This window comes from Ischnura elegans (genome assembly GCF_921293095.1).
Source record: "Ischnura elegans chromosome 13 unlocalized genomic scaffold, ioIscEleg1.1 SUPER_13_unloc_3, whole genome shotgun sequence".
Taxonomy (NCBI): Eukaryota; Metazoa; Arthropoda; class Insecta; order Odonata; family Coenagrionidae; genus Ischnura; species Ischnura elegans.
In genome coordinates, this window is record NW_025791659.1 from 7983360 (window position 1) to 8005003 (window position 21644).

At 38.5% G+C, this 21644-nt stretch overlaps 1 protein-coding gene across 1 annotated transcript; it reads right to left on the reverse strand.

The window, feature by feature from the left end:
• Positions 1 to 4067: 4067 nt before the first annotated feature.
• LOC124172848 (leucine-rich repeat-containing protein 15-like) lies at positions 4068 to 21368 on the reverse strand. The gene is made up of 5 exons (XM_046552346.1): positions 21062 to 21368; positions 15822 to 16470; positions 10304 to 10591; positions 6794 to 7005; positions 4068 to 4307 (listed from the first exon to the last, which is right to left on the reverse strand). The coding sequence occupies exons 1-5, from the start codon at positions 21313 to 21315 to the stop codon at positions 4139 to 4141; spliced, it is 1572 nt and encodes a 523-aa protein (XP_046408302.1). The 5' UTR covers positions 21316 to 21368; the 3' UTR covers positions 4068 to 4138.
• Positions 21369 to 21644: the final 276 nt, after the last annotated feature.

Sequence of the window (21644 nt, forward strand, 5' to 3'; positions counted from 1 at the left end):
TTTTTAATTATGAGAAAACTCGTTATTCTTATTACTGGGAAAATAAGTTAAATTATACTTGAGAAAAAAATTTTCAAAAAATATTTGGGGCAATAAAAATAAAGGGGTCTAAAAGATGTTCGCATGACATCTACTTGTCAAAGGAAGAACTTCTAAGCACACGTGGACTGGAAGATTGGAGGAATAGTTCAAATCGTCAACAGAAGATGGGAGCAGGTTAAGGGTTTAAAGGATTATTTAAGTCCTTAACTAATTGATCAATAACATTCGAATGGTAATTAGTTAGGATTTTTGATGAAATAATTTTTTTATAAGATGACCGGTATTAGTACAACTGAAACCAACAGTAATAGGTTTGAGACTCCTCTTTACAAATGTCCTGCAACATTTCTCCTTACGGAGGAAACGGAAGAGTCTGATGAGGCTCAGTACAGCATTCATGCTAAAAAGATAACTTCGCCGTCTTCTAAGGTATAAATAAATTTGTTTTTTGACTGTTTATTTACAGGAAATCAATTCAAAGTCTACAATTTTATTCGAATGCAATAATTGTCCATAACGCTAATATATAGAAACAAAGCATGATTTACCGCGGATCGATGCCGCTGGTAGGGTTATAATTCCGATAAGGGAGGGAGCACAACTACCCTCGGAGTCCGAGATAATGCGTCGTCGGAGATTTTCCTACCCAAGAAACCTAATACCGAATACATACAGGGTGTTTCTAAAAGGACTCTACAATTTGAAAATTCATATAAATTTTTATTAACAAGGTGCAGGGCTGGTTGTGGTGTTGTTTTAAAGGAAAACAGTTCAAGTTTTGACTCGCGTAGTCCGCAAGTGCCTAATCGCGCCGCACCTGCGCTAGTGACAGTTACGTTAAAGATGCCTGCCTTCACTGGACCGGAGCGTGCTAGTTGTGTGTTTCGGTTTGAAGAATCGAAGTCTGCGACAACAGTTCAGCGAAAACTTCGTACCAAGTACGCTAAAGATCCTCCTAGTAGGCCTATAATTTATGAGTGGCATAGGTGTTTTGTAGAAACAGGGTGCTCAATGAAACATAAAAAATCCTCAGGTCGTCCAAGCACATCTGACGAAGTCGTTGAGCAAGTGAGACAAAGTTTTGTGAATAGCCCTAAGAAATCGACCCGCCGGGCATCTCGTGATCTGCAAGTACCACATACGACGGCTTGGCGTGTGTTAAGAAAACGTGAATATGAATTTTCAAAGTTGTAAAGTCCTTTTTGAAACACCATGTATATATTTCCTATCTCTCCCCCTTTTACGACCTTCGCGGCTGTGATGTTTCTTTGTTTTGGGACCCAACACAGCGGGGCTTGGGCTTAACTCTCGATATCAGGGAGAGGGTAACCGGACCTCGTCTTATATTACGCCTCTTAGCGGTGAGGGACCGCGGTCGTACAATTTTTTTTCCAGTCATTTTGCGAAATAAATATTTATTCCTCCCTTAAAAAAGATAACCTAAGAATTGAATTATTTGCTTTTTGAGCGGCTTTTACAGTTTTAAACGGAATTCTACGATAAATGTTAACTCATATATCTATTTCAGTTTAAAATAAACATTTGAATCATGGTTGATTTTAATGCGTCAATATTTACGGTAAAGCTTGTCCAAAATTTGGAATTTCTCAGAATAAAACGAGGAATTCAATTCAAAGTTTGCATTTACGTTCAAGCAACAATTATCCGTATAGCTGATTTGCGTACACAAAGCATCTTTGACAGTGGAAACGAGACTCCGTGGCGGGCTCGTAAGGTTACACTCCCGGGGCAGGGACTGTAAGTGCTAACTTATCACCTCTGCACCACAGAAGGGGGAGGACTGGAAGGAACAAGGAAGGAGGCGCCGCCGCGATAGAAGTCCGACTACGCCTCTGGGAGAGGAAAGATGCGGAAGGGACGGGACGGGGAAAACACTTCATCGCTATAAAAGCGAATAAGGCCCACTAAATAGCAAAACCAAGCATAAGAAATTATTGTGCCAGCGATTTTAGTGGGTTTTACTATGAGATGAAAAACCCCTCGATCAAATTGCTAAATAGCATCATTGACAGTAAATCAATGCTGCTGGTGGGGTTACAAACCCCGAAAGAAAGGGAAAAAACTACACTCGGAGTCAGAGACAATGCAGAGTGCTCGAAAGAAAGGGTCGAAAAAAGTTGGTTCTGAGAGAGCGTAATAATCAGCGAGACACTTTCTGACGAATGTCTAGCATTTATACCCCGTTCGGAGGGGACGTAAGATCTCCTGGCGCTCACTACAGCAGTCATGCTATGGAGATAACTCTGCCGTCTCGAAAAGGGTAAATAACTTTGTGCGTGACAGTTCATTCTCTGTTTTCTGTGGATCTCTACCAGACGTTTCATTTTTTCACGTCTAATCTTAGGTCCTACACTACAGATTTATGTGGAATTACAAAATTTTCAGTATTTTTCATCAAGATTATTTAATTTTACCTCCAAAATTTGAGTGACAATAATGTTTTGAGGCAAAAATAATTATTAGAGATACGTGATAATAGCATTTTCATTTTTAAGTAATCGCACTTTCAAGAACATTTTATCGCATTTTGTAGCGTCTTTTTTTATTTTCATAATGAGGTAGACGTCGATAAAATGTAGTGAAACAGTTATATGGCAAAATAAAGAATATTTCAAATAATTATGCTGTAGAACAACAATAAATTATTATTTTTTCCTTCGAACCTTGACCTCGTTTATGTATTCCTTAATTTAGGTATTATTTTAACATAAATAATAAATTCAGGAATGAAAAGTATGGTGGCGGAGGTATAGCTTGCCCGCGCCCACTTGTAGTTCGTGGACACGTAGAGTCCCAGCTAGCTAACAGGAGGCCAGTCGCTCACATGCTTTAAGCAGTGAGTGTCGGTGGAGCATTTAAACTGCGCTCGGCAAAAAATGTACGAATTTCGCCATCGAAAAGGCAAATTTGCGTAAAAATATCATAAAAGTCCAGTCATCGCATCTACGTCGCATTTATTTGCGCACATGGCATCTATATCCCATTTGCGATTTTCACGCATCTCTAATAATTATACACGACAACTTGGTTACAAGATCGTGTAAAAGACCACGAAACAATTGACACTTGCAAAGAAAGGCAGCAAGGTACGTCATGGAGAAACACAAAAAGACCGAAAGTGTCGGTAAAATGCTGAAAGAACTGGGATGGGATACACTAGAACGGAGAAGAAAAATAAATAGGCTTTGCGCACTCTTCCGCACACTGAAAGGGGAAAAGGCATGGGGGGAACTTCGGAGGAAGATTGAATACCCAAGCTATATTGGTAGGCATGATCACCAATTCAAGATGAAATGCCGGCCGCAAAGGACTAACGTAAAGAAATTCTCGTACCTTAACAGGACGATTACGGAATGGAATAGACTCCCTGCAGAACTGTTTAAGCCCTACCCTAACAACGTAAGGATTTTCAAAAAGAGGTGTAGAGGATTAATATTGGAAAATTAATATCACTGAATTTTAATACTTTCTAGTTTCATTTTGGTAATGTATTTCTCATTTGCTATATTTTTGTTTTTCTTTTTATTTTGTATAACCTGTTACCACCTGGCAAATAGCCAACTTGTAACTTGTACTATATAATAATAATAATAATAATAAAAATATCAAAGTTTCACAATAAAAGGGCTATTTATGTAACCAATTGATCAATAATACTGGAGGAAAAAGCCGTTAAGAGTTTTTGTGAAATGTATTTTTTATAATATAAATTGTTAAAATTAAACTTGATTCGTTAACATTAGTTTTGTTCGCGTTCAGAGGCACACAACAAACAACAACAACAAACTTAAACAAAGTAAGATAATTCATTTTTGTAATAAACAAGGAATATAACTATTTATATTTCACGACCCAGCTCGAAATAATTTCATACAAATCTCTCAATCAAAGTTCAGTGTAATGCCTCTTTTGCGCCGGTTAAGCCTAGCTTTAAAAAAAAACTTAAAAATATAATTGCTGGTTGAGGAAAAAGTTTTGTAAGTTACAAAGAAATTATGTGGAAAAACATTGTCAAAATTTTATTTATCAAGAATTTTCGCCAGATTCCGCATAGTATCGCCGGAAACCACGAGTGCTATGTCGGTGGATCAACCACTGCTTCCATTTCGGTGGTGTTGGTCGCCGTGTGCCCGGACAGTGGCTCAATTCCAGTGTCATATCCACAAAGACCAATCATTGGCAACCAATGATAAGCCCAAGAGTCCACTTCCGCAACAGCCTTCCCGTTGACCGAGTCTGGCTTCCTGTAAACACGAAAACATTAATTAGAATTTCAAACGGAAAATTAGAATCCAAATTGATCCCCTAAGATTGCACGTGATGGAAAGGATGGATATCCTACTCAGACTCACGTTTTTTTTATTTTTATCCTTCAAGTATCATTTAAAGTCATTTAAACCTACCGCTGCTTTTCTTTGCACCTTTTAGTACATGATTCTGCCACCGCAGGACACATGTGTTTTGTTTTACATTCGTAAAACAAGATGGATGACACAACGATGGCAGGCAAGATGATTGAGCGTCGTCAAGTGTTTTCACTAAGCCATGTATTCAGTTGTTTAAATCTAATTAAAAATGTTTAGAAAGAATATATTGGTTGAAAATAATGAACGATGATGAAAATTCTTGACGATAATAATTTCTTCGTATTATCGCCGTGCATAAAACTTATGTTCAAAAATCCCAAGGTGCATGGTCGTGTACACAACTGTAAACTTTTTGTCACCTAATAAATGTTTATTTCAAAGTTCACACTAATGATATTTTTTCCATCCACCCTATCCACCCACCATTATCTAAGAAGCCTGAAACATAATTAAACAGCTCAAAGTCCCATGGACCTGAAGAATCAATAAGCAATTAAAATCACGTCGTTTCCACTGCTCATTTCCCTAACAAAACTCAACAACCCTAGAACATCCAGATAACATTGCCAGGGTTAACAATTGACATCCGTGCAATATCCATGTCAATCCAATCCATGTCGCATGGATATCAGTGGAGGAGGATAATCTTGAGGGGAGAATGTTAGATTCGGCGATAGAGAAAGCACTTCGTGATACGAAGGCTAGGAAAGCTGTAGGCACGGACAATATCACGTGTAAGCTTCTGAAGAATGCAGGGAAGGAGAGTAAGAAAAGGGTTTTCGAACTAGTACGCAGGATCTATGAGGAGGGATGTTGGCCGGACGATTTCGTGAAGACGGTTCTGATTTCGCTACCGCAAAGGAAGAAAGTGGTGGAATGCGGAGATTATAGGAACTTCAGCCTAATGCCCCATGCGGCGAAAGTGGTATTGAGGATATTGAACAGACGAGTGGAGGCGAGGGCAAACGAATAATTGGGCGAAGATCAGTTTGGTTTTAGAAAAGGAAAGCCAACTCATGATGCAATTGCAATAATGAGGTCCCTCGTGGAGAGGAAACAAGAATATTACCAGGACGTATACGCCTGTTTCGTGCATTTTTAAAACGCGATTAATAGGGTGCACAGGGTGAAGTTAATGAATATCCTCAGGAGAATAGGTGTAGATTGAAGGGATAGACGACTTATACGTAATCTGTACATGGCCCAGAATGCGCAAGTGAGGGTGGAGGACGGAAAATCTGGGTGGATACGCATTGGCCAAGGTGTTATGCAAGGCTGTCCTCTATCGCCGCTGCTTTTTAACGTATACTCTGAGGAGATGGTGAGAAAAGCGTGGGACGAGTTGGAAGTTGGAGTGAAAGAGGGAGGAATTATGTTTAAAGCGGTATGGTTCGCAGATAATCAGACGCTGATTAGCCAGTCAGCGAGTGGACTGTAGGCTGCAGTGGATGTGTTAGACGAGCTGCGCGAGGAGCATGGGATGAGGCTAAATCACAAGAAGACTAAGGTAATGCGATTTTTAAAGCATCGCAAGCGAGGAATGTGAGACTCAAGAGTAGGAGAGGAAGAAAAGGAGAGTAGGTAGAGGAAAAGGGACGAGAGATGATTGGAGGCATTCGAGATGTGGGTATGGAGAAGGTTAAATGGACATTGAGGAAAAGGAACGACGAAGTGCAGGATATGGTTGGGAAGATGAGGCAGCTTTTAGATGAGATACGGAGGAGACAGAAGTTATAGATGGAGGGAGTACTCAGCGGGGAGGGGATGTTGAAAAAGGTGTTAGAGGGTAGAATGTTAGGGAAACGAGGGAGGGGAAGGAAGAGAATAGGATTTTCAGATAGATTGAAAGGGAGTAGGCCTTACAGTGAATTGAAGAAGGCAGTGCTGGAAGGAAAGGGGGGCGCCCAGATCACTTCTTTAGTACTGCATAGAAACAAACCTTAATTGGTTGAGTACTATAGTAATTATATTTTTTGAAAATATTGTAAACAAATTTGTGGGATAAAATTTGAAAAACTATGTACGTCCACAAATAAAATACAAATAGGCACCTGTTGACCAGCATTGATAAGATTAGCAGGACCTCGAATTCAACAATATTTTGATATTGATAAACTCATAAAATGCTTTGTTCTTTTCTTCACTTTGTTTTGTTTGTGTGAGAAGACGTTTGATTCTTTGATCACAGTTATAATTACTTTGTAAAAACTTCCTATAAAATAAGTAAAATAAATTATTATCATTTATTATTATTATCATTATTATTATTATCATTATTATTACTATTTTTATTATTATATAACGTCAATGATTGTGTTCTACCTTTAGTGACGTTTCAAACAAGTTACAATGTAGATGCTTACGAGCAGTGGAGGTCCTGAATATCGATAACCGCTGGCACTACAAGCATGTGTCCATGGAGCCTCTCCAACGCAGACGTTGGCCTCATTTCCTTGGAGGCATACCGCAGGAGCTTGAAGACTTCGCAGTCGCAAACGAAAGGGTTGTGACCCAGAAGTAATTTGACACGGGAAAACTTGCTGTCTATATCGCATCCGGGGATGACCACTTCCATCTGAAAGGGAGAAAGGAACACAGATGATAATATAACCTCTGCAATATAACCTGAATGTTTATTTTCCGCAAAAAATTTGCTTTTCCTCTTATTTCTACAGAAATAGAAGGGATAAAAAAAATTTTAACACTAGAACCGCTGAACTTTCCAACCCCAGCAAAACCGCGGGATGGGAATTATTTGTCCCATTGACAAAATACGTTGATCCTGTCACTTTTAAGTATAATTGACGGTTTTTTTGTGGTTTGTGTGAACAAAACATGTGTTTAGGTAATGTTTAAAATGTTTTATCAAATATAACTAGGAATACAGTAAACCTCTTTTGGCAGCAAAAGTGCTGTTTGTCAAGAGGGGCGCAGCGCCGGGCAGAGGTGACGCGGCCGGCGCTGCGTCAGTAGGCGGCCGGCGCAGTGCACAGATTATTCTCTTCTGCCGTTCTAACTGGCAGAATAACGGTATCTTTGCATCGATCCCCTTCGTAATAAACTTTTATTATGTTAAATACAAAATAATTTTACAAAATAAAACTGAAATTGTATGATTTCCCCATATGGGACAAAAAAGTCCCATCCCATGGTTCTAGGCAAATCGTCGTTTTTTCTCGCGAACCAAACATCGCACAATGTTTTCGACATAATCCTTTGAAAGAGCAAAAAAACTTAGTAAAATTCAGGAATTTTCAAAGGGATCAAACCACTAGTGCATGAATGGCAAACATTTGCAAAGGGCAATGGGAAAAAAAGTCCCGTCCGCGGTTCTAGTGTTAAATTATCGTAGCGTTAGTGCAAATCCCATGATACGTAAAAATATGGCAACAATTACATGGAAAGCATTTTATAAAAATAAAAAAAAATTAGCACGCATTCTGAGTACTGGTGTAATATAATGTCGTGTTATCGAAATAGTATTAAATTAATATTAAAAAATGGAACTCATATTTCTAAATGCCACTACTCACTCATTGTAGAATAACACCAAGACTTCGTCAGCGACCACGGCTGAGATTCAAGAGAGATATGAAAAACAGGTGAGTGAGTTCAAGCGTAGCATGTATAAAATACGTTACAAGCAGCGCTCAGCATTTGGAAACACTCTTAGATCAGGAAATAATAAAAAAAGTCAGATGCGTCTCAAATTAAACAGTGTGACTGAAGAAGATAATCTCAGTCATTACCCAAAATTTGAGTTTCAATATATTTTCATGCACCCACGAAATATATTCATTATTTTTTTAAGTTGATTATTTATTTTTTATTTATCACGCAAGCAGGCCACCCGGCGTCTCTCGCAAAGGATGGTTACCATAGAAGTGAGAGATATTAAACATTAAAATCCGTAAAATATCTTCGAGTTGGACTTAATATTGATTTATCCTGGAACAAGCATTCAGGACGTACTACGTCAAGCTAATCGTAAATTGGGATTTGTTAAAATAAGGAGAGTACGGCGAAAAAGGTGAGAGAAATTAGCTTCTTCTCCCTCGTTGGAACCCATTTAGAATACGCTGACAGTGTTCGAGACCCTCATGAAAAAGGCTTAATAAAAGAGTTAGAACGCGTACGTGAAAAGTCGATACGATAGTCATTTTATTGTAACTGACCTCATATATATACTCGGATGGCATTCTCCGTCAGACTGTCGATTGAAAAATGGACTACACCTATTAAATAAATTCAAAAACTGTGCATTTTCTAACGAAGTTAACCATATATTACGGACGCCAATATACCACGGATGATCTGATCCTATAAATAAGGTGTGAGAGATATGCTTTAGAAGAGAGATATCAGATTGTATTTTTTCCACAATAAAAAACACTGTCACGGTAGTGTTAGACCTCAGAAAAACGTTACCTAGCTTTTAATGTAGCCTACTATCTTATGTATAACTTAATGCCTGTTTCTACATTTCATATTACTACTTACAGCAAGACTTGTGTGTTCCTGGTATATTGGCAGATTACCTTAACGAGTAATTGGTGAGATTATCTTATGCATGAACGTGGTACTCTATTATGTTAGTATGTGTAACATATTTGTACCTTGCGGTGTGCCTGTAGGATTCCTATTGCATGTTGTATGCTAGTGATTGATCACCGCCAGCCAAACATCAAAGAAGTGCCTTGCAGGGTATTGTGTAGATGAAGTTAGAAGAAGTCATGGCCACGTGGCTGAATTATTACGTAAAGGAAGAAAGCAAGCATGGTGATTGCATACACGTGTACTAACTGCGACACGATGGAAGAAACGATTTACTGATACCGCGAATGGGATCAGCTCATGTTCTGCTCTACAACATTGATCGTTGTATGTGTCCATACTTGCGTAGAACAGAACGTAGTGTAAACGCATACTCCATCTAAAAGGTTTGCATTGAGAATATAAAAATCAAAGTACAGATTTATTTCAGTTATTTCAACCTTTATGCGTATCAAGAGGTTTGCTTACTCAAAAGGATGTCCAACTAGATAATTTTTATGAATTGACGTAACAATAGATAATGAGAAAAATGCGCAAAGGACGCGTAGGACAGAGACAGAAGCAGCCTTAGGGTGTTTTGGGGCGTGAGACGTAACTACTTGCTAACTATGGTTGCAATCTGGGAAGCCATATGGAAACCCTTTGCAGACAGACAAACAGACATCTTTTTTCAATTATTACAGTGTATTTTTTTCTATGTTCATCTTAATAATGTCGGTAAAGTATGCATTTCATGAAAAATCGTTAACTTTTATTTCTCCCGTGCTGTTAATCAATTAGTTTAATGAATCTTTTATAGTTTCACTCTGAAATTGCGACGATAATAGTTTAGTCTCTTCATACGTAGTGACCGTATTTTTCTAAATTCTTATTGAATTTTCTGATGGAAATATCACACTTTTCGGAGGTCGTTACATTACAATATTGAGCAGGTAGAGCAATTCAACTTACTTAGTCAGCACATTAGAGAAAAACGGATAGGGTGAAAAAGTCACCAGGATGAGAATTGCATAGGAAAAGGAGGCGTTGATTAACAGGATGGAGCTTATGAGCGGGTGAGGGGATGTTGGAAACGGCGTTGTAGGGTGGATTGTAAAGTAGATAGGGAGAGGAAGGAAGGGAAAGTGATTAAGTTTTAAAAGCGATTAGTTTTAAGTGAAGAAAGTGATTAGTTTTAAAAAAAGGAGGGGGCGTTAAAATGAATCAAAGGCGTCAGTGATTGATAATAAGGGAAGCTCCCATGGCTCCTAGGTACTCCATGGAAACCTACCTTAATCGACAGTATACTGTAATAATTGTAGAACAACATGTTACCTCACCTTGTCGTCTGGGAGTTGCAGAGAAGAGATGGAGTTGTGCCTGAGGTCGATCGTCAGATTTTTCGAACCTGGATATCGACTAAGGAAGGGTTCCACATCTCTTATAGTAAAATAACTCGTTCGAAACAATGCGAGGTCCATGTTGTCCCGGGCCCTGGTGTAAAGAAGATCACCGTGCCAGAGTCGTTTGATTTTGTTGTGGCTCAGGTCGACGTAACGCAGGTTTGGCAGGTAGTGCTGGAACTCCGTGGGTATGTAGGCAATTTGATTGTGGGAGAGTATGATGACCTGCGATTAAATTTCAATGATATACCATTGTTAGAGATACGTGAAAATATCACCTTGATTGAAGCTTTTTTGCATTTTTAACTAGAGATTACAGCATTTTGTAGCATATACTTTTTTCTTTATTTGACTTTTGTATTGCAAGTAGTAAGATGAAACGATTTATTTGACATGATATGGTATAGCATAAGTAATTATGGGGTATTATAATAGTAAATTTAGGAATAAGATACAAAGTAAATAATTAAGAATGGTATTAGGGGGATTTCATCTCAAATCAGACTGAGGGGTGTTAGGTGGCCATTACCAATATCTGAAAGTTATATAAATGAAATCAGTATCCTTATGATGGATAATTGTCACCTTATCTCAGCTTTTAATTGGACCGTTATAAATATACCTACTATCCTTTGAACATTGCCGAGTCAGGCCTCTGAGTAGAGAATGAAAAATCACAGAAATGCTGATTACTACGGAACCATGGCCCACAAAGCGTTAGTTAACGTTTCATTTTAAAGAAAATTCATCTTTGCATATTTTTACATCACTTGCAACCCATTTGACTTATATCGTATAAGTTAAGTCATCGCGCCTATGTCGCATTTATTCACGTGTACCACATCAATATCGCATTTATCGCCTATGCGATTTTCACGTTCAACTAATCATTAATATTCATATCCTATCTCGTTCATTGCGTTCGTGGGCCACGAGAAGACATTTGACAGCGTAGATTGCAACACAGTGTTGGAATCCTGAAAGATGTTTAAAACCTACACAATGATAGAAGAGTCAAACAGAGTATACGTAAAAGTCAAGAACCTTAACTTGGAGTATGCTCCTGCACATAAGTGAGGCATATACAATGACAACAGCGGAGAAAGCAAGGATACAGAGGCCTTTGAAATGTGGTGATTCAGGGTAATGCTCAGGGGATGATAAAATGGATCGACCGAGTTAGTAATGAGGATGTGTTCACACCAGTAGGGGAGATGGGGAAAATTAGACGTTGAAAATTACTGGTGACGAAGCCAAACCTTGTCTCATCCCTTTTTTAATTTTTGCTTCCTCACAGCTGGGCCCTGTTTTATCACCGCTACTTGGTTTTCCTACGAACTCTGGATTATTCTCCTGTCATTATAAAAATTTTCAATTTATATCAGGATTCCCATCATTTTGTTCCAATCCACGTTGGCAAATGTCTTCTCTAATTCCATGAACGCAATCAACAGAAGTGGGTTTGCGGAAAAATAAAATCCGAAGGGTCTGCATAGAGAAGACCCAATTCCATCCCACAGATGGTCTCTTTTTCGGGAAACTTACTAAAGTATTCCCCATTATGTGTAGGTTCCCCATTATGTGGGGATTAATGGGTCAGGCAAAACATCAATTTTTGCGGTGTAAACAATTTGCTTTCTCCCAGTGCCTCCCAGATTGCCTTCATCGGTTTCTATTTCCTTCCGCTATGCACCAGTACTTCCCATCGCTCACTTCACACTCTAGTGGATCTGAAATTTTAGTGCACGGTATTGCCCCGTTGTACGGTATCATCCCACTCTCCCTTGTTTCGAATGCATATATTTTTACAACTTTAAGGTATACGACTGTGAAACTATACAAACATCATCACGAGCCTTTAGATTTTTAGAAAGTTTAGGTTATTGATGTTCAATATATCCTCCATCAGGGAGAGGAACAATATTTCTCAAATTTCTCCGATAACCGGGCAAACATGCCTTTAGTAATTGATGTTATGACAATTCGGATCCGGTACCTCAATTCAAACCAGGTTCTGTGGAAGTGGTGATACATAAACGTAGACTTAAACGTAACCCCACAGAAAGACGTCACAGGGTGTCAAATCCAGTCTCCGTGGAGGACCTAGGTGAGACATGCTAAGTCACCAGATTGTTGAAGACCAATTCAACGGTTCGGTAGAGTATCTACATCTACATAATACCCTGCGAGTCACCTCTAGGGTTTTTGGCAGTGGTTGATCAAAGACCAGCATACTGCATGTAATTTGACTACCATATGCACACCACACGGTCTAAAAAACGTTACGCATATTCACAAATTATACCTACGCATGCTGTTAGAAAGAATTATATAATTCAAAAATATTTATTAAGGTATGCATAAGTTACTAGGCTACACCATATATCATTTAATCTATCAGGGAGTTTTAACAGTTCTATTCAAATCTCTTATTGATCGTGGTAAAAAAGACACTCTGAATCGATCTGTTCTTCAGTCTATCTCTCTAACTTTTTTTATATGATCTGATCTTCCGTAGTATACTGATATTGGTTCGATTAGTATTCACGCATACAATGACTGCAGTGAGGTGGTGCCCCGTCTCATTAAATAAACAAAGTTGTCTTCGAGAAGCCTCGAAAAAAAAAGGCCCTACGTCTATAGTTGGTCAAAATAATACTTTTTGATGATACTGAAGACTGGAGGAGTAAAACGGAGATAAATACAAGAAGAGCAATGGAAAATACAGCATAAAAGAAAGGTATTATGTAGCAGCATGTGCTTAGGGCTAAGGAACAGAATGTTGAAATGCCTACCTACGTAGTGCTGTATTTTATAGATTTGGAATATTTACCTTGGGAAGATGAGATAGGGAAAGGATGAATGCTTATGAAATGTGGGCGTGGAGAAGGATGGAGAGATTGAAATAGGTGAACAGGTTGAGGAATAGAGTTAGTAAATAACATAATTGAGAACTGTAATGAAGGGAAAGGAGATGTGGATAGGGAATATTTTAAGAGGGAAGTTGATTTCTAAAACAGCAGTTGAGGAAAAAGCGGAAGGAAGAGAGGGGGACTGTATGTAGGAGATACGGTGAGGTAAGAATGAAGGTATTTAGGCATTGGACGGAGACGAATTTGGTGCTTGGTGACCTGGTAGTGTAGGTGAGAAAACAAGCGGATGATGAGCATGGATACCGAATTGCCAGGTAACCAGGGGTACATGATTTTAATTACCTACCAGTGTGGGAGAGAACCAAAAAAATATTCATCCCTCTATTCTTTCATTGGTATACAGACTGTCCCAGAGAGAAATAAATAATCAGCTGCGGCGTATGAGGGCGTGGTAGGCCTGTCGGAAAAGAATGCGAGGAAATGGAAAATTTTCGGAAGGAAAGGGTGGTAAGCGCGTTTTATATTTTCTCTACGACCTTTGACCTCCATTGTGACCCTCGGAGGTCATAAAATCAACAATACGGATCTATGAACTGGCTAATCGACTTTGGAACCCTTCGAAACCTATGGTTTGACACCTTGGCTATCATGATGGCCCAACGTTTAGCTCTATGACCTTGACCCCCATTGTGACCCTCGGAGGTCAATTAGTGAATGATACTGGATTTTTTGGATAATACCAAGGACTTGGGTACCCTATAAAACCCATGTATCGACACCTTTGTCGGTATGTTATTCATTTTGCCACCCTTATGACCTTGAAGGTGACCTTACTGGGTCAACGGTTGAATTTTCGCAAATAAGTGTTATTTTCGGGTTTCTCTTGTACGGAAACATAAGAATTGACATATTGGTCAATAAAATTCAGACTTTTTCTATCTCGATTTTTAACATTGAGACGCCATAAGGCAAATTCAAATTTTTGGTTTGGACTCACATTGTGAGGTCAAATGGTCAAAATTGTAAAACTTAACTTACGCTCAACAAAACTTAGGACCTTTTCCCATAAGTGTGCCAATTTTCATGACTATTGCTCGATGTAAAGTTACTAAAACTACAGGTCAGAAATGACACACGACCCTTTGGACAGTCTGCATAAGGCTCAACTATGTAACAGTTAATATTCCTAAATGAAAAGGAGACTTCGTTGATTTCCACTGATTTATTTCGTCCGTACGGCATGTTTCGAACCATAAGAGGTCATCAAGTGCAACAAAGTTGAATGGTAAGTAAACATATATACTACTTGAAGGGGAGAGGGTGGTAGGATTGGGTGTCGGGAGGGGGGGAGGGGAAGGTGTTTGGTGGGACACCCCAAATAGAGGTTATATTGAGAGTTGTGTTGAGGTTGTTTCTCTTATGAAATGTGTGTGTGTGAGGAAGTCTGGAGGGATTGAAATGGGTGAACAGATTGAGGAATAGAGTTGGGAGTGGAGGAAAGAACATAATTGAGAACTGCGATGAATGGAAGGGGATTTTAATAGGGAATATTTTAACCCCATTCCGTTTCCATTAATTTCTGAATATCGTGCTCCTATTCTCTCTGTATTTTTTCTGCGGTTCTTTTGATTTGTAATGCTAGGAAATGAAGTCTTATTTTGTAGTTTGTAATCAACGTAGAACAGTGAAATGAAGAGTGATTATTATTTCAAATTGCAAAGTATCTAGTTAAATACGTCGAGAACAGATCTATCGCCACTCTTATAAAATCATTTTATCACTTCCAATGCATCATGTTTCATGAAGTATGACATTTTTAAATGAAATTTTCGGATGTTTCAACTGTAAAACTTTTAAAATATTCATACTGTTCCCCTATTTGGTGATAAAATTAATAAAATCCGATGACGAGCTACACTCGCTAGTGCGCGATTGAGCACCAGAAGTTCATGACGAAGTAGACTCGTCATTTCAGCTCAAGGGGTTGAGGGAAGTGGGTTTTGAATAGCAGTCCAGCTAACAGTGGAAGGCAGATGCGGTGGAGTTACGAAAAATGTATAAGGAAATTTAAAAGGAGGCCTTGGACAGGGACGACATTGGTGCTCGGAACCTGCTCGTGAGAGTGGGAAAACCAGCTGAATGTGGGTATAGCTACCGAACTATCGGATAATCGGGAGTACATGATTTAACCGTCTCAGCACCACCGAAATTTGGTGGTACTAGCGAAAAGTGCCAAACTAAATGTAAGAGTTTAGTAGCAGTTTATGACAAAACACAATGTGAAGTTGATATTTGAGATATTAATTTAATGTCCTTTTCATTCTACTAAAAATGAATTATTTGTCCATTGCAATATTCTATTACACTGGATAAAGGATAAATATCATTATAATAACAATATTAGTTTGAATATTCGGTCTACGCTCAAGCCGATATATCGGCTCGTGGCTCTTTTATCCCATGGAGCAAAAGCCAATATATCGGCCCGTGGCACTAAGAGGGTTAAGCTACCATCCTGTGTACTCCAGGATCTTTCGATTTTGGCAATGAAAAAATAATCGGAAACCACCCTATTTACTCACCTCTAATGCTGGAAGCCAGCGTAGGGACGTCAAGCATCCCCAAACGAGCCTTGAGAAATGCACATGCTCAAGGCATCCATCCAGCTCGATCCGGTTGCGGGAGAGGTCCACATACTTCGTCTTCTCAAAGTGCCATAGCCAATCGCCGAAAAATTCGACCGATTTTAAACGGTTTCCAGACATGTCAAACGTCTCTAATGGGAGATATTTTACTTCTCTCGCTCTTCTTTCAGGTTTAAATGCTAACTCCGTGATATAGTTATTGCTAAAGTTGAGGTGTTTTAAGGTTTTTGCGAAAAAAGCAATGCTTGGCAAAACTGTTAAACGGTTAGACGATAGGTCGATAACTTCCAAATTGAGCAAATGATTTTCAAAGAGTACATGGTATTCGTCAAGCTCCAATCGACCATCTATGGTGTGAATCAGGTTGTGCGATATGTTGACCTCCTTCAGATTCCCTGCTTGCCATAACATGTCATATTTTATCCAGGTCAGATTATTTTCGGATAGGCTCAGGTTTGTCAGCAGCGGAAGCGACAATTCCGGCACATCCTCCAGAAGATTTCTGCTCATATCGAGGACAAATTCTTTGCATCCCCACCGCTTTCCTTCGAATGGCTTGAATATCTTCTTTGGCAAATGGCGGATCCTGCAATGAAACATTGAAATTATTTATCTACATATTTTCGCATATCGACTAATTCTAAAAATTAGGGTTGTTCGAGAAGCACATATTGATCTCGAGTTGGGTATCGAGTCGAGTTTGGTAATTTCTTGGTAGTGAAAAAAAAACAATATACACGCTCCAATATATTCCTCTTAAAAGAATCATGTCGCGAAATTAATATACCGAATTCTAAGCCTGACAATTAAAAAAAATTCATCAGGATATTTATATATTATAAAGGCCTTTATATATATTTTAGTTTTGTATTATTTATTATCCTATATGTAACAGCAATTCGGTATATTTTAAGAAAAAGCATATTCAATATATATCAAATGTGAGACTACATACAGGACATATTTCCATTAGGCACTGTGAGAAATACCAAGATGTAACCATTCATCAAATTTCATTGGTGCAAGGTATATACTAATCGAATTATGCCAATTTACGTATTTGCCTCAATAATCGAATCAATATTTCGATTATACTGCCATCTGTACTGTAAAATCCGCAGTTCTATGGATTTTAATTCCAGTATATGGTCATCTACTCTATAATTCCTGGTTAACAATGCCCGTGGATGTAAAATCCTATATGTTATAGCAATTCAATATATTTTAGGAAAAAGAAGATTCGATATATATCGAATGTGAGACCACATACAGAATATATTTCAATTGGGCACTGTGAGGAATACCAAGATGTAACCATTCTTCAAATTTCATTGGTCCAAGGTATACACTAATAAAGTTATGCCAATTTGTGTATTTGCCTTAATTTTGCGAATGAGAAGCGCTGATGTGGAATTTAGAGATCAGGTGGATAAGAATTTTAGAGATCAGATTGAGGAGCATTTTGAGATGAATTGTCTCAAAATGTGGAAGAATTGGCATTTTCCGCGAAAACCTTAAAGTATCATATTTTTCATCCCTTTCTTCAGAAAACTTAACAACCGCAACCATTATATGGGAGTTTAATTATAGAAAGTGCGGAAGGGTATAACAAACTTTGCAAAAGGAATTACGAGCACATTGCGCTGAAATCGAAAAAAGTTGGAGAAAACCTCAAAATCGATATTTTTTTTGAGTGCGGAAATTGAAACTTTGCATAGATGTTGCCAATACATTAGTGAATGTTTTTGTGCTAAGCTTTTTCATAGGAAAATTTTTTAAAGAAATTGCTTGGCCTCAAAATTTGAACAAATTTCGTAAATATTGCTCTCATTTATTTTTTTTTTCGAAATTCAACAACTTTAAACTAATGCCACACCTTCTGTAGTAATTCAATAGAAACAAAAATTTACAATACTATTATGAAAGTTATTACTGTTAAATCTTAGCAACATCCACGACTCATTTGTATTATTTATAAGCGATACGATATGAAATGGAGGACTCTGTTTTTCGTCGAAATTTTGTGTACGTGTAGGATAATAATAAAAAGGATCACGGAGTTACCTCGAGATTCTTACACCTCATACACAACAAAATCTATAGAGTATGATACCAGTGGGGGAATTTCAACTGCGCAGGCTGACTAGGTATAGTAAATAAACTTTGTTAATATAGAGACTGTTAAAGTATTTTTGTTTTAAAAATATTTTAGTTGAAAATAAAGATCTATAGTGCATATTGTATAATTTAATTAAAGATAAAGAACTCGTGCATGAATGTGCAGAAGAGTATACACGCTATAAAAATACGGTTCAGTACAATTTAAGGCAGTTTCCTTTATGTGCATAGTGAACAATTATAGGTTTGAAGCATATTAAATAAAAGAAATAAAAGCATATTATACTTTAATGTATAAATGAAGTTACTTTCTATTCATACACATCGTATTTTTAATTTAATAATAAACAGTTTGCTGAAAAAAACAATTTCAATATTTTATGAAAAATGAGTGTTACTGGAAAAATTAGTTCTTTAATAATATTAAATCTATGTAAAAAATAAATGGATAATAATTATTACCGTTTTCACTTCTGTCGGCCAGTCCCACGACTGCCCCGTTTTTTTATAATCCTACGCGAACAAAAATTTCGACGAAAAACAGGGTCCAATATTTTGTATCGCATTGACGAAAAGTATCGCCAGAAAGTGAATAAATTAGATGGTATGAAGTTGAAATGAGGTGTGATACTAAGGTATTATATCGACCTGAAGACGCCAGTTGGAATACCGGAGAAACTGTCGTCGCAAAGAAAATCCACGAGGTGAAACCCAGAAGCATGGAGACATCATTTAGACAACGCCGCAAAATATACGCATCAACTAAGATTTTATAGTTTTTGAGTATGGGATGAGGATTAATCACAAGAAGACTAAGGTAATGCGGTTTTGTAAAGTATCGCGAGCGAGGAATGTGAGACATAAGATCAAAGTAGGTGGGGAAAAACTTGAACAGGTAGAGCAGTTTAACTATTTGGGCAGCACATTAGAGGAAAACGGACACAGCAGCAAGGACATCAGGAAGCGAATTGCACTAGCGAAGGAGGCGTTCATGAACAGGAAGGAGCTTCTGAGAGGATCGTTATGTAAGAGTTTAAAGAAAAGGTTAGTGAAGAGTTTGATTTGGAGTGTAGCTCTCTATGGTGCCGAAACATGGACACTGAGGAAAGAAGACGAGAGAAGATTGTAGGCATTCGAGATGTGGGTATGGAGAAGAATGGAGAGGGTGAAATGGACGGAGAGGATAAGGAACGACAAAGTGCTGGATATGGTGGGTGAGGAGAGGCAGCTTTTGGATGAGATACGGAGGAGACAGAATGTATGGATGGAGGGAGTACTCGGCGGGGAGGGGAGGTTGAAGAAGGTGTTAGAGGGTAGAATGTTAGGGAAACGAGGGAGGGGAAGGAAAAGAGTAGGATTTTTGGATAGATTGAAGGGGAGTAGGCCTTATAGTGAATTGAAGAAGGCGGTATTGGAAGGAAAGGAAGGCTCCCAGATCACTTCTTTAGTATTCCATGCAAACCTACCTAAATCGGTAGAATACTCTAATAATAATAAAATTAATCTGCTTTTAAAGATTCAAGGTCTGGCATCTTTCGAGCACCGTGGCCAACAGCGAGCTGCGAACTGTGCCGCTCGTTCGAAAAATCAATCTTAATTTCGGCGTCTCACGTGGTCGCAACACTTCTTTTAGTATCATACTCTGTAGATTTTGTTGCATAAGTGGTGTAAATATCTCGAGGTAAATCGGTGTTCCTTTTTTATAATCATACACGAAAATGCAAGAATACAAAATTTCGACGAAAAACAGGGTCCGTCATTTTGTTTCGTATATGCCACAAGTAATGCAACTGAGTCGTTAAAGTTGCCGAGAATTAACAGTAATAAATTTCATAATAAATATATTGTAAATTTTTGATTCCATGGAATTACTGCAGAAGGTGTGGCATTAGTTTTTAAAATGCAGAATTTTGAAAAAAAATTCAATTAGGGCAATATTTGCGAAATTTGTTCATTTTTGAGGCTAAGTAATTTTTTTGAAAAATTTACCCTTGAAAAACTTTTTGCGTCAAAAATGCACTAATTTATTGACATCATCCGTGTAAAGTTTCAATTTTTGCACAAAAAAATTCGATTCTGAGGTTTTGTCCAGCTTTTTTCGATTTAAGCCCACTGTGAGGCGGTCCACTCAGATTACTCCAAATACATCGCCAAGTCGGAAGACGGCAAGACTCAGCGGATGACTAAGTGGTAATCGGCGCCCACCTCGATGACTATGGTGATTCACTGCTACGTATACAGCGAGCTGAAATCCCCAGGTCAAGGCGTTGGAACGACGTATCGACATCAAAAACGACACAATTCCCTAAGACGAATCTGAGCTTCTCGCGGTGAATTCCATGGATAAAAGCTTTTCGGGTTTTCAACCTGGTCACAACTCATCATCATCAGCCCTGGTGATGTTGGTTAAGTCTCCCAACAAAACATCGGCATACGCCATGCAGACTTCGAACCGAAGGGACACCAGAGAAGTGTTATAACCGTCATTACCTGAATAGCATTTCTTTACGGCAAATTTAGGAACTTGAGCCTGAATCACACGATCATTTTTTTTTTCGTCGCGAAAGCGATCACTATCGCCATCACTAGGGTGATCGTCAAAATGATCGTCATGGGTAATTCTTTTTCGCGATCGCGATGAAGATTCCCATCGCTGTGTTTCATCACTCGTCCTGTCGCCTTTTCCGTCGCTTGAAACCGTCCCTGAAACCCCATGTCAGCCAATCAGAACGCATGCCCGTATGATGTGATTGCAGCGTAGCGTTTGACAAATGTGGGAACGACATAAATAAACAAACATGCTACATATATTTTCGTTGTGTTGGTCCCATGACAACGAGCTGCGATGTTGGAAATGATGCGAAATGCGACGGCGGGAGGGACCGTGTGATTAATAAAACTGATCACTAGGGCGATCGCTTTTCACGACGGGAAAAGTGATCCCGATAGTGATCACTTTCGCGACGAAAAAAATGATAGTGTGATTTAGGCTTTACTGGCCTCGACAGCTCCTTCAACGAAACTACTCGACTCGACCCTGAAAACTACCTGATACAAACCTGTTGTCGTTGATATATATGTAGCACAATGAAGTCGACGCACTGAAGAAATCCAAGTCTAGCGTTTCAATGAAATTGTGGGATAGATCCAATTTACGTAGTCTGGTGTTGTTTCTCAGCAGTGTCGCGGGAATGTTGGTGAAGAGATTATTCGAAGCCAGAAGTTCCATTAGATTTTCGTTCCGGGAAAAGATATTTTGGGGCAAGAAAGTGATTCTATTGCTGGAAATATTCAAGAATTGAAGTCCGTCCATACCGTAGAAAGCATCATCTGGTAGGGAAGATAAGAGGTTGTTGCCTAGACAAAGATGCTCTATCAATGATGTGCCCATCCATGCATTATTTAAGTTTGCAGGTTTTTCTTGAATTGAAGATGAGTTCGGAAACGTTTCATTGGAACTCAATACTTTTTTGTAGGTTGGTGCCAGTCCCAAAGTTACAAGTTTGTTACCGTTGAGGGAAACAAGTGACAGGTGCGGCATGTTGCACAAACATTCCTGAGGGATGAAAGTTATCCTGTTGTATTCTGCTAAGAGAAATTTAAGTTTTCTTAGGCTACATAAGCTCGTCGGTAATGTTGTGA

Coding starts and splice junctions, on each gene's coding strand:
- LOC124172848 (XM_046552346.1), bottom strand. CDS start 21,315: ATGGACGGACTTCAATTCTTGAATATTTCCAGCAATAGAATCACTTTC. Junction 16,471..21,061: donor ATATATATCAACGACAACAG/GTTTGTATCAGG, acceptor GTTTCATTGCAG/GATCCGCCATTTGCCAAAGA. Junction 10,592..15,821: donor GCTGGCTTCCAGCATTAGAG/GTGAGTAAATAG, acceptor ATTTAATCGCAG/GTCATCATACTCTCCCACAA.